Genomic DNA, 18,045 nt, shown 5'->3' with positions numbered 1-18,045 from the left:
TTTCTTCACTTGATCTGGCATTGTTATCACATCTTTTATTGCTGAAGTTTTTGTTAAGTCCTACATCTGGTCATTCTCACAGGCAGTTTCTTTTGCCTGCTTTTTTCCATCTATGGGTCATTCTTTTCTGTTCCTTTCCATCTCATAATTTGGGGGTGATGACATTTTATACATTATAGCAACTCCAATTTCTGGTCAACTCTCCTTTTCCCCTGGTCTAGGACTTGCTATAGTTATTTGCTTATTTGTCTAATGACTGGCTGAATAATTTCAGTGAAGTTTATTCTCTCCCATCTCTCCTCTCAGTGTGAAGCCCTGATGGTGCACTTTAGGAGGTACACCCTTGGATATGCCCAGGAACTTTGGTATGACAGTGTCTTTGAGAAGTATCCCTTCGACTTTCTCTTTTCTTGACCACACTCAGGTGCTGTTCTAATTGCTGGTTGATGGACCTATTGTTTTCTACACTGTCCTGGGACAAAAACTACTCCACAAACTGAACTAATCCATTGGAGCTCTTCTGAATAAACAATTCCTAAAGTTACTTGAAATTTGTTTCCACCACAAAAGTTCCTTCCAGCTATCCTTCCCCTCCTTTCTCTCTAACAAACTAGCTGGCCTTTAGATTAACCTGTATTTCTAATGAATCTGTCAATCTACCCCCAGCAGCCTTTCACAACTCTTAGGCATGACTTCTCCACACTCCACTACACAAGTCAGTGCAATTGACAGCATTCATGTCTCTCTGTTGCAAAGCCTGCTTCTCCCACTGAGCAAAATTTCTGAGCCCTGCCTTTGATGCTGGAGGTAGAGACAATTGCATGCTTCTGAGTGACACACCTACGTTAAAAGTTGAGAGTTCAGTTGACGTAGGTGTGCAGTAGCCCCAGGTCTCTTGGTTTGCTTTCCTGGGGTAGAACCATGTCCCACCAGCCAGGATAAGCACAACTGTGGCCTTACTCTTCTCAGCAGTGTCACACTTAAGGTACAGCCTCTACTCCATGGGCAGTGGTTAGATGGAAGCTAAGAGGTCTGAGAAACAGGTAGCTGGAAACAGAACGAGAATTCTGTTTCCCTCCCAGGAAGACAGTTCTCCAGCTGAGCAACGGGGGAAGAAGGAACTCTATGTTCTTCACTGCTCCAGTCTGGAGAAGAGTTTCCATCTTAACTGAAAGAGGAAAATGAGGGGGCAGGTGGCATTTCAAATACCAGTCTTTCACTTTTCTTACTAAGTTTTAGATTTTCTTGAATAAATGTTTATTAAACTGACTATATACTATTGGGATTATTTCCAAAGACTTAAAATAATTGTTTTTTAAAATAATTTTTGCCAGGTCTGGAAATGTAGCTCAGTGATAGAGTGCTTGCCTAGCATGTGTAAAGCACTGCATATAAATAAATAAAATAAAGATCCACTGACAACTAAAAAAGTGAAATAATAATTTCATTATTGGAAAGCAGGCATGCAGAACTCCATACATTGTTATGGCTGGAAGATGAACTTATTAATGAAATTTTTATATGACACAATGCATCTGGGGCTCTGAAGTACACATTAAAGGTAGTATTCTTATTGCCCCAGACAGAAAACCCAAAAAGTGATCTACAAATCATGTACAGACTGCCACACCTATGGCCTACGACATCAGAAGAGCTATTCTGTCATTTCCCCCTAGATTTAGTGTCTTTAAATGTCTTGGCATAACATCTAAAATGAGAAGTGGAGTTTGAAATGAAATTTAAAATTATTTTATTTGAACTACTGTGAGGCATTCATCCTATCCTAAGATATAACTCAGCCTTTCCAAGTCAAGTTTTGTGACAGATTCCAGCTAGACAGAAACTTTTAAAAATTAAAAAGTTTAGATGTTCTTTTGGTATAGTATACTCTTTAAAGAAATCAAGATAATTTATCTTTGAAGCTGTTGGTTTCAAAGTAAGAACTATACATATATCATGTATCAAAACACCCCCTTAGGTAAAGACATCAAATAAAATTTGAGCCATATCTGCAAGAGAGAAACCTTATTTTGTTTTAGTAAAATTTAGAGTTTGGCAATTTCAGATGACAGAAATAAGTATAAAGGACCTTCAGAAAAAGCATCCATGCCTCAAGCTATTCCCAAGCACAGATTCACAGTCAAGGATATATGGTTCTATATTGGCACATTTTTCTCAGAAGAATTTAATACAGCCCATTCATTTTCTATCATCTACAATGGCAATTCTCATGTATCTGTAAGAGAAAGTGTCAAATCAAACATTATATGCAAATAGCCAGTTTAGGAACCTAGGCCCAACACAGGACCTGGCATACAGGAATTATTTTTTAAAAAATTATGGACTACAGAAATCTCTAATATGCCAAATATATCCAAGTCTGGGGGTGGGGAATAAGAAGAAAAAAAATGGCAAAATGGACATTTAGATTCATATACATTCATTTCATGTCATAAACTGGCTCTGTAACTAATAATATCCTAAACCTAACAGCATTTTTATATACCCCAAAAGAAATATGTACAGTAATCAAGAAGGTTCAATTTTAGAGGAAAATATATAATTTTAAGAAAAGAAAATATTGTTCTTGGCTTACATCTCAAATAATACTATTATAAAATAATATATAGCAATATTAGGTTCTTATAAAATTATTCTTTTTAAATTGTTATAGTCTGTTATAACAAAAAAGTTTAAAATACAGAAAAGGGAACAAAAAAAATAACCCACAGTAACAGTATTCTAGTAGTGCCACTTAGTGAATTTCCTTGTAGTCATTTATTTTTTTTAATATCTTTATTTTGTTTGTTTATTTTTATGTGATGCTGAGGATCGAACCAGTGCCTCACATGTACAAGGCAGGTACTCTGCCACTGAGTCACAGCCCCATATCATTTCTTTGTATAGTTTTCATTAGTTTTACACAGTTATGATCATAATATATGCATACTTTTGAATCCTACTTCCTTAGTAAGCAACATTGTAAAGGTGTGCTTTAAAATTCTGCTGTATAGTTAAAAGAGAATCAAAAACACAAAACCAAACAACTTGTAACAATCACAAGAATTCTGGCCTCCTTCAATCTCCAAGTTCCCTACAATCATTTAGTAGGCATCTACTGTATGTGACTATTCTATGTCACGTGCAGTGGTAGGGGTGAAGATATAAAGATAAGTAATCCAGAATTCTTGTCCTCAATGAGCTCACAATCAATTTGGCAATTACCTCATGTCTTAGCAGAAATATGGACTTACTTGTGTGAGTGTGAAGTAATGAAATATGCACAAAAAATAGAAATTTTAAACTTTACTCTTCAGAGGAAACTTACTATATTCACCAAGATTTATCTCAGACAACAAGTATTTCCACATTTGATAAGGCTTCATTCTTATCTTACAGGTTAAAGAGCTGCAAGCTTTTACTTATTTTATGACATCTTTTTCAACTTTTGCAATTAGTACTTTTTATTGGTTTTGAGGTCTTGGACTTTCATTTCCTCAAGAGGTGCATTTTCAGATTATTCATTATTTTCCTCCTCCGTCCTACATATTTGCATGATACATTTGTTTATGTGCTAGCAGGTAATCACAGTCTACCAATTTAGGTAGAAAATGTAAAGCAAATGCTTCAATAAACACAGGTGCCTAGGTGCTTATATCTAAATATACAACAATCCACATGCACTGGAAACTATTTGCATAATATGCTCAAACATTAGAAGTTGTATCTGCCTTTACTGCTTGTGAAAAATTTAAGTACTCTCAGTTTCTAATTTCCTTTGCTAACTTCCATTCTATCTAGTTGCCCAAGTAGTGTCTCAAGTTGTGAAATAAAAGATAAAACAAGGTAATGGATCATAATTTTAAATCTTCTGAAATATAGCTCAAATGATAATAAGAAGAAGCTATACAGTGGTAAGTTGTGAAAAGAAAGCACAGAACAGTGAGAAAAATCTGTTTTCTGTTTGAGGCTCTGCCACTTCCTAGTGGTGTGAGCATTAGCAAGTTGTCATCATGTGAACCTCAGTTTCCTTATCCATAAAATAGGAATATTCTCATCTTATAGGTACTAGTGCTGAGAAGCAAAACTTTCTTTCTTTCTTTTTTTTTTTTTTTTTTAGTTTTCGGCAGACACAACATCTTTGTTTGTATGTGGTGCTGAGGATCGAACCCGCACGCATGCCAGGCGAGCGCGCTACCGCTTGAGCCACATCCCCAGCCCCGCAAAACTTTCTTAAAATGCAGAACACTACTAAGAATCAGAACTGAGTCTAAGGACCATTCATTTATAACCATATCCTGAAAAGCTCATATAATCAGGTTTTATTTTTCTGAAGAGCACTGTTCCCTTACACTACTACTTTTTTTTTTCTTTTAAATATTTTTCAGAGACAGCACCATACTTTTGAGAGGGATGGTGCTGTTACCAAGTGGTTTCTGGCAAAAGACTCCAGAAACATATTTAGGAAAGAGAAAAGGAGAACAAAACAGCAAAATAAATTGCACAGTAATCCGAATTTTACTTTCAATTGGGTTTAATGTAGATAAATGAGTCTCTGCATTAATAACTTACAATGCTGTTGGGTGTAATCTTTTCCAACTCCCCAATAGTTTTGATGTAAAAATCTAAAAAGAGTTTTAGGCATGAAGGAGTCAATAATGGTTTTAACCCTTGGAGACTTAAACAGATTTGTTTGCTGATGTTTTTCCATTAATGAAGATTACCTAGTAAAGTCCCTAATGACACTTGTTTATAACAGATCTCCCAGGAAGCAGAAATCTACACATTATAACCAAAGTTAGCACTACTACAGAAATTACTCTCTCCAGATATCTAAAGTTAATAAAGATCTCTATACCTGCAGATTCAACCAACATCCAGATCAAATACATTAGGAAAATAATTGCATCTGTACAGAACATGTAGACTTTTTCATTGTTCCCTAAACAGTAATATATAACAAGTATTTACATGCATTTACATTGTACTAGTAAAAGCTTAAGGAAGGATGTACATACATCATATGCAAATGCTACACCCTTTTATATAAAGGACTTGAGCACCTGGAGATTTTGGTAGCCAGGAACAAACCCACGTAGATACTGAGAAACAAGAGTGCTTGGAAAAATGTAAGGTTTTTCTACTACCCTACAGGAAATAAACAACATGCTTTATTAACTGTGTGGGAAATTTCTCTCCCTCAACTAAAATTTACATTAGGTGAGGGAAGCTCTGTCTGAATGTGCTGATTTTGACCAGTGAAAGTAATACTGAAGATTCGAAAGTCAGATTCCTATAGCACTATGAATCTGTATGTGTAATATAGATTTTCCGAAGTAAACATGTCACAGTCTCCTTCCTAGGCTGAATTCCCATCATGAATTTGTCGAACAATACATTCTTTTTTTTTTTTTAAAGAGAAAGAGAGAGATAGAGAGAGGGAGAATTTTAATATTTATTTTATTATTTTTAGTTTTCGGAGGACACAACATCTTGTTTGTATGTGGTGCTGAGGATCGAACCCCGGCCGCACGCATGCCAGGCGAGCTACATCCCCAGCCGGAACAATACATTCTAATACCTTCTTTTTCCCCCATTAACTCTTCCATTAGCACATAACAGGATTTTCCCCTCTTTACTATATTATAGTACTTCATTATGTAAATTTGCCAGTTTCTTCAAATATTCCCTAATTGCTGGATGCTTAGTTGTTTCCAATCTTTTGCTTTTATGTACACTGTTTCAATGAATAACTTTGGGTTCAATCTGTACACAGAATACTGAGTGACACTCTATGGTTAAAGGGTAAAAGGCATCTGTAATTTTGATAGATACTGCCAGTTTGTCTTCCACAGACACCATGCAACTTTGCACTCACATCAAATGTATGAGAATTTATTTTCTGAAGACTATAAAAATACACATACCATAGACCACTCCCTAAATTCTGATTCAGTAGATAAAAGGGTTGGACAGAGTAGGACTATCTTGAAAAACTACCCAAAAGCACATTTCTAATTGAGAAATCCCCATTTTTAAAGGTATTCTTTGTCTTATTTACGTTGTTCAAATCCAAAAGAAAGTCTCCTTTAGTCTCTAAAATTTACACTCCATGATCACTCATTCAATACTTTTTGAGTGCTTATAATATGCTGGGTACTCCAGATGCCAAGGATATAATGGTAAATAATAGTATCCATCATCAGGTATCCTCATGATCTAACAATGAAAGGCACAGAAATATAATGATAAGGTATAAATATTAAGCATAAGAGACGTACATAAAATGTTATAACATTGAAGGGGGGAACTTTATCCTAACTGAAATGCTGGAGGAGGACTGCTGAAGGAGGTGCCTCTAAGATGAGGAGGGATTAACTAGTTAGTCAAAAGGAAAAGAGGTAAACACAAAGAAGAGGGCACTCTAAGTTGAAAACAACACATGCAAAAGTAGGAAGGAAAAAATGGAAGAGATATGTATGTGTATGTCACTGCAAATATCTTATATGGCTAAAACATAAAATATAAGAAAGTGAGAAAATACAGGCTGCAGAAACAAAGATCAGATCACTGAGCATCTACTATGTCACATTAAGAAGATGGAATTTTATTCTATAGGCAAAAGTTAACTAAAGGGTTTTAAGGCTGAGAATAACATGGTCAAATTGCTATTTTAGACTTATTGACAATAAGCTGGAAAAGCAAGTAACTGACAATCAGCTGGAAAAGCAAGTAACTGGAAAATGAAAGTACAGTTAGAAAACTGATGCAGTAATCCAGATGACAGTCTCAGGGTAAGGATTAAGGGAAAATGGACTGCAGAAATCTTAGGAGGTAAAATTAGATAGATACACATGTTAGATGTGGGGATAGAAGTGAATGAAAAGATGATTTCAAGGTGGTATCAATCTGGTACTAGGGAAGAACTAGATTGTTTTTATAACATAAATATGTATTGATGTAATAATTTTTCTATCGGGAGACAATGCCTGTAATACCTTGTTCCTCTAATAAGAGTCTCATATCTACAGGCAGCAGAATTTTCCACTGACATGAGACAGCGGGCCCATGGAGTGACACATTCTATTTCTAAAATGTCTTTCAGGAAAACACCCCGAGATTGCCCTCCATGTTAAAGAACTCTTCATGTGTCAGGCGTGAGGGAAAGAGAGGACTGTCCTCTATCTGAAAATAATTCCATCTTCTTGTTTTCTCTCAATAGTATCAGAAATTTGCTTCCACAGTAAGGTTCAGGGTGTTAAGCATGACACTTTGATGACCTTTATTCTCACACTCAGGCTGTCAGGTATTCAACTGTCCTGGTGCAAGCAAATCAGAGTGACCAGAAGAGCTCATGGAAAATGTGCGCAGAAGCCTGGGAAGCACTAAGCAAATATCCCAGTTCCTACAGCTCACAGGGAAGTGTTTGGCACCTGGCCTTCCTCCCCATATCCAAATCCCTGTCCAGACTTCTAGACCTGTGACACCTGCTCCATTCCCCTGAATTTGTCTATCAGCGAAGTACTAAATTTAAGCCTTTTTTTTTGGCCAGGCACAGTGGTGCACACCTGTTATCCCAGTGACTCAGAAAGCTGAGGCAAGAGAATCACAAGTTCAAAGCCAGCCTCAGCAACTTAGCCAAGCCCTAAGCAATTTAGTGAGATCCTGTCTCAAAATAAAAAATAAAAAGGGCTAGGGATATGGCTCAGGAAAAAAAAAAAAAAAAAAGATTTAATCTATTTTATCTGATTCTGGTATTTTTGAAACCAGGACAGATGTATGGAGCCCAGCAAAACTAGTGAGTTTATCCTTATCAGCATCATGCTTTAACCAACAAAGTAAAGCAACAACAGGCAACCCCAAAAGGCAGGCATATCCTGCATGGTCATATCTCTGATGCACCCTTTCTTGGAATAACTCCTAGAGTTTCTTGACTTCATCTTCCTCTATGCCCATGAAGCCAGTGACCCAGAAAATTGCTAACAACATACATAACTGCCAGTAAGGGGAAGGATATGTGGTTGAGCTTCTGGTGCTGCGTTAGTAAAACCTAACCCATCCCAGCCAAGCTTAACATTAGTAAGAAATTTGGGAAACCTGAAGTACTGCCATCAAACAAAGGCAACCTTTGGCAGTGAGGAAATCTAGGGAAAGGATCCCCCCCAAAGCCTCCCTACCATAACATTCCCATGCCCCTGATTTTTGCAAGTCTAATGGTCCTGTAGGGATGAAGCAGAAGGAAGTTGTGTGTTAACTAAATTAGGCATCTATCTTTCTTCACCTGCAGGGTTCCTACAAAACAAACCAAAGAAACTAAGTACTAATAATCAACTGAAAATAATTCCACTGCTTAAAATGTCCAGGAATAACACACACACACACACACACACACACACACACTCTCTCTCTCTCTCACACACACACAGAGTAACATCAAGGCTTACCTTTCTCTTATCTTCATCTGTTGATTCAAATTTGAAAGTAGCCCTATGCTGAGGAGGGAAAAAAGGGAAACAAAATTATTTTAAATACACAGATTTTAAACTTAGGCTATGTTTAAAAATACAGGAAATAATATCCCTCTAAAAAGCTGCTTTCCCCTATCTCAATATCTTATTAAGGAAGAGACAGGCATGTAAACAAATAATTATAAAGCAGTGTGAAAGACTGTAGCAGAAATATACACAAAGGAGTACAGAGAACCAAGTTACTAATTGCCCAGGAAAATTGAAATACTCGAACAAAGCATAGAGCATGTGAACTGTTTCTGGAAGGATAAAAGGGAATTTGCCAGGGGGCAAGTGGAGAGCATCCTAGGGACAAATACAAAGTCTCAGATGTGTGAAACACTATGATATATTCATGAAACAAGCAGCTCTGAGGCCAGAACACAGGACACATGTTAGGGAATGAAGAAGATGAGAATGAAAAAGTAGGTTGAACAGAGATTGACAGTGTTGCAGAGGAAACTGTATTTCCTTTCTCATATGCAATAAATCTTCAGAAAATTTTAAGGACACAATATTTTTTTTTAGAAAAGTAATTCTGTAAGAATAAGAGTTTAAATCATGGATCATGGCTCCACCACTTACAAGTTGTGACCCTGAGCAAGTAAACTGACTAGGTTTCTCATCTGGAAACAGAGGGTAGGTTCACAGGTTAAGTGTGAGAGTTCAAAGAGCTAAGGCATATAAAATACTATATCAGTGCCTGGCATACAGTAAATTTCCAGTAAATATTAGGATCATAATGATGATGATGCCAATGATATTGAGTAAAATAACTGAAAGGGAAGAGAATGCTAAGGTTCTCCTGAAATAACTGGCAATGCTCTTATTTTCCACCTTGGAACTGAGTAGGAGAGAATGGAGGATAGAATAAACTGACTTAACCACAGAAAAGTGGGTATCAAAGAAATAGAATACAGAATTCCTCATTTTCCTCTCAAGTTTCAGTCATTATATATATAAATAAATATGTGCACTTATGAATCCTAAGCCATCCTTTAAATAAAACAAACAAACAAAAAACAACTCTAAACATCCCTCTACTTTTCCTTTGTATTTCTCTCCTTGGCCACATTGACATATACATACTGGCAACCCACCAAGAGTTAAGCATATTAAGTAATAAAGATAGAATCACCACAGGTGTTTCTGTGTTGACAGTTTTGTAGAAGAAGCAACTTTGAAATCAAATGAGATGGAGAAATGTTGGCAGAGAAGCAGTTCTGAATATAAGAAATGGTTAGAGGGAAGCCAAGAGGTAAAAAGATATGGACCATTTGAAGAAAGCTCAAGGAGGCTGCCTCAAATATGGATGCAAAATAATTAAAACAGATGAAGTCAGTTAGTAAGGGCATGGATTTAAAAATTTCATCACCTGAAACAGCAGATAGGTAACAGAGAATTAGGGGAAGTAGAATTCTGGAAGAGTATTTCAGGCAGTAGCTCACAGGCTAGACTGAAGACTGAGGACATAAAGCCATGTGGAGAACGGGCATCAGAATGGGCATCAGAATGGACACCATCCAGGCATAGTATTGCCGGTGGCAGTATAAACTGACACAAACCCTTTACAAACCCTAAAAGGGCAAGTGATTTGGCAACACATATTAGAAACCATAAAAATATTTATTCCCTTTGACCCAGAACTCCTACTCCCAAGAATTCATCGTAATGAAATCATCCAGGAGAGAAAAATTTTGTATGTAGACATATTCACTGCAATGTTTTTTAATACTGTGAAAGAAAACAGTCAACCTGAGCAACCACAAGAGACTGATAAAATTTCAAATATAACAATGTTCTATTGAACATATCATTTCAAACTAATAAAATATTACATAGCAAATTTTAAAAAGACTCATCGTTGGAAAATTCTTTTTATAATAAAAAAGAGAAATTTTTTAAATAAAGGATAAATGTCAGGCGTGGTGGTGCACTCCTGCAATCCCAGCTACTTGGGGGACTGAAGCAGTTTGAGGCTAGTTTGGGTAATTTAGCAAGACCCTATCTCAAAATAAAAATAAAAAAGGTCAGGGATGAGGCTTAAGTGGTAAAGTACCCCTAGATTCAATTAATTCCCAGTACCACAAAATAAATAAGTATAAATAAATGAAGGATGAAGAATGAATGAATAAACAAGGAAGAAAAAAATGGAAGGGAGAAAGAACATGTCGTAAATCTGAGGACTATACTTAGGAATTTATAGATAGACCTGAGGTTTAGTTAAAAACTAATATTAAAGATAAGGAAGCAGCAGACATCAGGCTTAAGTTGTAAATAGAAGCTTAGTAAAGGTTCAAAACAAATGTTCAAAACAAATAATCCTACTTAGAAACCAAGAAGGCTTATTTTTTTGCCATTCTACATAAAATATTAATTTTGTAAATTATCTGAAATAAATGTACCTAATTAATATATTATGGTTCTCATAAACTGTTTTGGGATTTATATGGAGGGGACAATAAAAAAAATTGACTTTTGGAAAGATACCCATTAAGTTATAAAAGCATCTTTTAAATAGTTCCTATGTAGAATTAATCTTTTTAGGTGATAATTTAGAATAATACTCAAGGGCTGATTTTTCTGTTGCATTTCAAATGCAAGGCTAATCCTATCATAAAACCTCAACATTTTTAAAAAGGGAAAAAAAGCTTTAAAAAGCTTCTCTAACCAGCATGAGGGCTAATTTAATTAGAAAATATATTGGTATGTGAGGCATTACAAATTGAACTCAATGTACTAATCAATTCAGAAGCTCAACCCTCTAAGATTATCTGGATCCAACAGATGTTGGCTTCTATAAGGCTAGTTTCTTTTATCCAATTTGGATCACACCTAACATATTCAGTACCTCTAACCCTATTCTCTCCCCTTTCTAAAGCTAAAATGAGGGGAAAGGGAGCGAGTATTCCTACCTATAAGCACCTTTCTAGAACTGTTACCCAATAGTCAACCACCTCACCTTCTCCATACACTTAATTTCCAGCGGAACAGGAGCAATAAGTCAAATATAAATGAAAGAGTAAAACCACTGTTCATTCAAGAGATCAAGCAAGCTAGAACAGCTCTGTGACACAAAACACTTGTTATGAAGACTCCTGTTAGGTTTTATACTGTATGAGTAGGCTCTACAAAGCTCAGGCATCAGACAACCTTGAGTTTGAGTTCAGGCCTGCCACTAAGTGTGACCTTGGACAATTTATTCCACTTTACCACCACCAGATTTTCCTTATTTTTATGTATGACACCTTGCACATGGCAGAGGTTTATCAAATGGCCCTACTGTTTTTACTACATGGCTTGATACGGTGTCTGATCGAATATTGACTTATTAAAGAACTAGGAATTATTTCAAAAAGTTCTGAAGGCATATTCAAACAGCACAAATACAAGGGAATAAACCTAACTGGGGTGGTGTGTGTTGTGCTGTGTTTCATGAACAGAGACTACTTCTTGATCTAAGTAATAGATTACATAATCAAATCTGGAAATAAGAACAAGGTATAACAAAGAACAGCCCATTAAACATACTCCTCTGCAAAGACTCAAGAATAACTCAAAGAATCAGCTCACCCTTAGAAGTAGCACCAAAAAGTCCCTACATGGTCCAGAACATTTACATATCCGAATGAAATGTAGAGGCTATATTTCTAGAAATGTCCCAATATTAGGTCTCTAGGAATCAGATTCTTTGAGCATATAAATGAAGACTTCATAGCTATTAGTGCAGTTTTCCTCTCTATAAGGACTACACTTGGAGACCCATCTACTGATAGTACCTTCATTAACTGTTACTCTTCATTTGGCCATAAACTACCCTATGTCCAAATTCTGCTGGAAGCTTGCTACAGGATAGCCTATATACCCAGATGGCTTTCCAGTTCCCATCATAGTTGATGACTCCAAGTCAGTTTCTTTACCTATTAAATGAGGAGTTTGAACCTAATTATCTTTGAGATTCCTTTTAATCAAAATATCATAATTCTAGCTTGGAGTATATCTCAGTGGTAGAGCACATTCTTGTCATTTGTGAGACCCTGGGTTTAGTCCCCAGTACCTAAATAAATAAATAAAATCCTGTGATTCAAGGAATCCTAATTTACTGTGTACCTCAGGGCCCTTGATTGCTGTTTTTTGTTGAAAATGATGATAATGATAGCAACCAAATCTCTCTGCTAAACCTGTTATCAGAATATGCCCTACAGGAGGAACTGAAGCTTGGATAGTTTAGACTACAGCAATACATATCCAAATGAACAGCTCTTTCTATAATTAAAGTAGAAGTGATTAGGGCTCAAAGGTAGCCAAAGGAAGCAGTATACTGCTCCTAGGGGGGAAAAAAAGGCTTTTTCTTCTTTGTTCAAAAACACAGCTGGGCACAGTAGCACATGCCTGTAATCCCAGCCGCTCGGAGGCTGAGGCAGGAGGATTGTGAATTCAAAGCCAGCCTCAGCAACAGAAAGATGCTAAGCAACTCAGTGACATCCTGTCTCTAAATAAAATACAAAACAGGGCTGCAGATTGGCTCAGGGGTTGACTGTCTCTGAGTTCAATCCCTGGTACGCAAACAAACAAACAAACATGGGACAGGGAAGAGGTAACATGGCCCTACAAAGAAAGTCCTGGATATGGAATGTGTAGACTAAGTCTGTCACTTTCTAGTTATGTCCTCTTGAGCCTGTAGAGCTGAGCTGTCTCTCTGAACCTCAGTTTTCTATTGAAAGAGACAGAATACTGCCTTCTCCCTTATAACTTTTAGTATAAGAGATAATACATGATATGTGAAAGTTCTTAGAATGACACATATTACATTGCAGGTACTCAATAGATGTTAACAGGTGGACTGAGAAGAGTAATAAAAAAAATTGCTCCTACTTAAAAAGCAAACAAAAAACCCCACCAATTTTCCTATTCTGAATGTGTATTATGCTCTTGATGAATAAGCAAGTTCTTTCTGGGAGAGAGAGATTTTTCCCTTTCTCTAAGATAACAAGGGCTAGTGAATAAAACAAGAGCAGTTAGAAATCAGTGACTCTGTAACACAGTAGAAAATAAGAGATTCCTGAAGTCAAACAGGTAACTGCTGTGCTAAACATGGTACAAGATACGCCATACTAATGATACCCACTATAAAGTGCAAGGGTCATGCCAAAGGGAAAAAATGGAATATATCCCTAAATTTCTTATTTTTGTTAACTTGGTGCCACAAGTTTGGTTTTTGCCTTTGCTGTTCAAAGCTAACAATTAAGGGTTACTTCCTCAATGGCAGGCCCTGTTCTAAAATGCTTTATACATATAACTCATTTAAGCCTATCAACAACCCTGTGATACAGACACTATCATTATCCTCATTGGACAGATGAGGAAACTAAGACATAGCTAAGCTAAATAACCTGTCCCAGACTACACCTATTATAAAATGATGATCAGCATCCAGGCAGTCTGGCTCAAGAGCCTATGCTCTGGCTCCATAATCTCTTGAGTACCTTTATTGTTATGCTTACAATCTAAGTGCACACCCCCTGGATGTACTGTGCTCAGTCTTTGGTATTATATTTCACTTAATTTAATCCTCACAATAAAGTAAGAAAATTATGTTATTATCTCTATTTTACAGATAAGGCAACTGAGCTACAGGAGACCTAAAATAACTTAATCCACACCAGGTACAGTAGTACACACCTGTGATCCCAATGATTTGGAAGGAGGATTGTAAGTCCATGGCCAATGTCAGCAACTTAGCCAGACTGTGTGTCAAAATAAAAAATTAAAAGTGCTGGGGATATGTAGCTCAGTGATAAGGCATCCTGGGTTCAATCTCCAGTACCAAAAAGTAAATAACTTCTTCATAGTCATGAAGCTAATTAATGATAAAGTCAGAATTAGAAGGTTTATCTGAAGCCACATCCCATTTTTCTTCCACTACACTTGAAAGGTCTGGTTTTATTAGAGAAATAAGGTAACAAAGAATTTCCCCTCTCCTCTTCCAATCAATGAACTAATCATTCGTTCCTTCTATCATTCATTCCTCTTTTGTTTAAATTCCTCAATGTTCCATTATCATCTCTTATTCCAAACATTTTTCAAATCCATTTTCCAGACAAAGAAACTGAAGCACATGGTATCCAGCTTCTATCTTAGAGTTTCAGTCTCCATACACCATAAGCTGGGCAGTTTCACTCCACCCCCCATTCTTATTGCCTGACCACTGTTATCATATTTCCCCTTCCATTTCATCTGCTCCCAAAGTCTCTTCCTTATAGGAGCAAAGCCTCACTGCAATATGAAGCTCAGCTATTTTCTTCGTACTATAATCAGCCCTACTATACTGATCCTACTAGAATCAGCATTAAACATGACAGTTTTCTTCTGAAAGAGCTAACTGACCCCCTTTACATCAAGTCAGAACATTCTCAGGGTTGGCTTGGCCAAAAAGTACAAGTATCTGGGAATCCTCTGAAGCACTTCAGAATATCATATTAAATAATACACAATGGGAATAACAACTTTAAAAACATTGCCAATGTGAAAAGGGGGAGCTGGAGATGTCCAGCTCTGACAATGCTTGGCCAGGAATGGTAAATGGAGACCAACCTGGAGAGAGATCAAGGAGAGGAAGAGATAAATTGGAGGAAGCAAATCTGAGGTCTAATTAGTTTAGTCATGAAGGGAAAGAGAAATATTGAATGACGTGATAAAATCCAGTTGGAGGTTGTTCTTCCTCCCTCCTCTATGGAAGAAAGTTCCGATTTATTGCTGGGTATCTGGTAGACAGTAAATGCTAAATAAACATTAGTCGTTTCAACACAATGGCCAAGTTCTCTATTCTATTTCTATCTTTTGAAAATCAATCTATAGCTGCCTCCTATCTTTTCTGGAAAGCAGTAACAAATCAAGATAAAAGAATATAATCTACAAAGCATGAACTCCTACACATCAAGTGAATTTCTCCTAAATCAGACACTAAAACATCAGAAAGTGAAGGGACTGCTGGGCACAATGGCTGATGACTGTAATCCCAGCTATTTGGGAGGCTGAGGCAGGAGGATCCCAAGTTCAAGGTCAGCCTGGGAACTTACCTGAGATCCTGACACAAAATAAGAATTAAAAAGAGTTGAGGATGTAGCTCAGCAGTAGAGGACCCTGGGTTCAATCTTCATTAATGAAAAAGAAAGTGAAGGGGCTAAGATATGAATAAAATATAACCAATGCATCCTTCCAATGAAAGTGGCATTGTAGAGAGAGCACTGAATATGGACCTGGACAACTTCCACTCAAATCTCTGCTCCATATTTTTTTAGCTGTGTGGGGCTAGGATTACACTGTCATCCTCAATTTTACCATTTTTGAAAGTAGGAATACCACCACTCTACTCACAGGGTTATCAGAAACATTAAAATGAAAGTTTTTCATAAAAAGGACCATGTCTTATTTTTGGATCTTTTTCACACAGGGCAGAAATGGCATACTGGCAGCTCAATAATATAGACCATACGCAAGTGCAATAGTAGGCAAAGAGCAAACACAAAGGGGGAAACCATGCACTGAGGCTAAGAGAAGGAAGAAAGATGTTACATCTAGGGTGTGACTTGGTGTTGGGTGTGCTTTCACAGAAGGGAGTAATCAGTCATTCCTATACAATAGTCTTCTAACCTAGTAAAGGTGTGGTATGCTACCTTTTGAAATGAATATGTAAAATTCCTGGAAGGAAAAGTAATGGAGAGCTAACGGGTCCCAGATTCAAAGAAGAGACTGGGATTTAGAACAAGATACTATTTCACTGCAAAGTTGTAAGTGGAAAGAACAATAAATGGACAGTTTGAAGACCTAGGCTGAAATTTTGGCTCCCAAGTATGACCTTGGGCAAGTTATTTAATCCATCTTGAGTCTTAACTGCAAAACACTGATAATACCTCACAGGATCGCTGTCAAGATTAAAGGATATAATGAATAGCAAAGCTGTTAATGCGATACAAATAGGTGTTATTAGGAGTTAGATTCTCCACCCACTTACAACATAATATGTCCATGACCTTGGGGGCGATTTCAGTTCTTTGCACCTCGGTTTCCTCATCTATAAAATGGGAAGGATAATAACATCTACCCTATAAACACTTTGAGGAATCAAATGAGATCATATATGAGATATCAACATCTTGAAAACTGCACAGTGGTGTAGGTATATAAAGAACTGCTATGGTTGCTGACATGTTTTATGCATGTCAAGGGCTGGGTTTACACAGAGAGGCGCGTATTTTTATGCTATGCAAGTGAGGAAGCCTCACATACATTTATGCATCCAAGAGTGCCGCACCGGGCAAAAAAACGAACAGGTATGGATTCTGGGGGTGTGACTGGCACGCTTAAGAAGAGGTCCCTACGACGGGCTGACGAACAAGGAATCAGAGGGGTGGGCACCGGAGTTGGGGTAAGGGGGGATGAGGATGCACGGTTGGAAAAGGCTGGGGGCACAAACACGCATGCCCAAGCGGGAAACCTTTTTTTTTGGGGGGGGGGAAGCAACGCGCATCCCCGGAATGGGGGGGGGGGAGGGATGCTATGTGCAAGCCCCGAGGGCGGCCCGGGGGTGCGTGAGCGCACGCCCGGGGCCAGAGCTCTTTACCTTGTCGCTGTAATCCCTTAGGACCCGCTCGATAGCCCCCGCTTCGCCGGCCCGGACGATGTAGAGGGCGCGCTCCTCATCCATGGCCGCAGGTGCGGGGGAGCCGCGGCCGCTCTGCGCTCCCAAGCCGCTGCCTCCAGGTAAACGCCTCGCGCCCCCGCTCGCTCGCTCCTTCCCAGCTTCCTTCCTTCCCTCCTTCCCTCCCTCCCTCCAGTCTCCAACCCGCCAGCCTCCGCCCGGGCAGGCCCGACGTCACCGCCCCTCAACTTTCACCCCGCGACGTCACCGCTCCCCAAGCAACCGGCGCCTAGCCGCCGTCCCCGACAAGGCCCAGCACTCGGTCGAGGCCCGGCGAGCGGCCTGAGGCGGGGTCAGGCCCGAGACCCTGCTTGCTCTACTCGGTCTCTCAGCCTTAGAGAAGAGCCCAGTCTTTTGAGCGGGCTTTCACGGACAGAACTGTTCTCTCCAGACGCTCCTCTATGAATCATTCTCAGCGGACGAGAACGACCCGGCTTTTCCCCGCCCATCTGCGGGCCTGCGGCTAAGTGCACTACAATTCCCTATATGCAATGAGGTCATCCCACTCTGCCTTCTGATTTACTGGGGTACCGAATGGCATGCCGGGATTGGTAGTCATCCAGAAGGACAGACCTTTCCCCCCCCCCCAAGGGCATGCTGGGAACTGTGGTCCTGCGAGGGCCGGAAACTGGAGTCCGAAGACCGCCTGAGGCCAGCTGCGGCGAGACCGTTAGGGGGAGGGTCTAAGTTTCTGCCCTGCCTGGGTTTTTGTTCTCTACGCCGCTGACCATCCTGCTCCAGACTTGGCTGGTTGGACTGACTGACGGTCGCGGAAACTGCCCCTCCTTGCGGGGAGCTGTCAAGCGCTGGTTACTTCCCTCTGTTCTGGTTTAGCGG

General features: G+C 38.7%; 1 protein-coding gene across 6 annotated transcripts in view; it reads right to left on the bottom strand.

Moving 5' to 3' along the window:
- Ric8b (RIC8 guanine nucleotide exchange factor B) overlaps positions 1-17,677 on the bottom strand; it is a 108,605-nt gene extending 90,928 nt beyond the window's left edge. For all 6 annotated transcript variants that reach the window (XR_013091244.1, XR_013091245.1, XM_076855066.1 and 3 more), the window contains exons 1-2: positions 17,131-17,677; positions 8,445-8,492 (exon numbers count right to left, since the gene is read on the bottom strand). Coding sequence is in view for 4 of the 6 variants with exons in the window: in XM_076855066.1 (XP_076711181.1) it covers positions 8,445-8,492; positions 17,131-17,214 (132 nt within the window). In the remaining 2 variants the exon portion in view is untranslated. The remainder of the gene's footprint in view (positions 1-8,444; positions 8,493-17,130) is intronic.
- Positions 17,678-18,045: the final 368 nt, after the last annotated feature.

Source organism: Callospermophilus lateralis, chromosome 4 (genome assembly GCF_048772815.1).
Source record: "Callospermophilus lateralis isolate mCalLat2 chromosome 4, mCalLat2.hap1, whole genome shotgun sequence".
NCBI lineage: Eukaryota > Metazoa > Chordata > Mammalia > Rodentia > Sciuridae > Callospermophilus > Callospermophilus lateralis.
The sequence above is the reverse complement of the archived record's forward strand: the minus strand, read 5'-3'. Positions and strand labels throughout refer to the sequence as shown.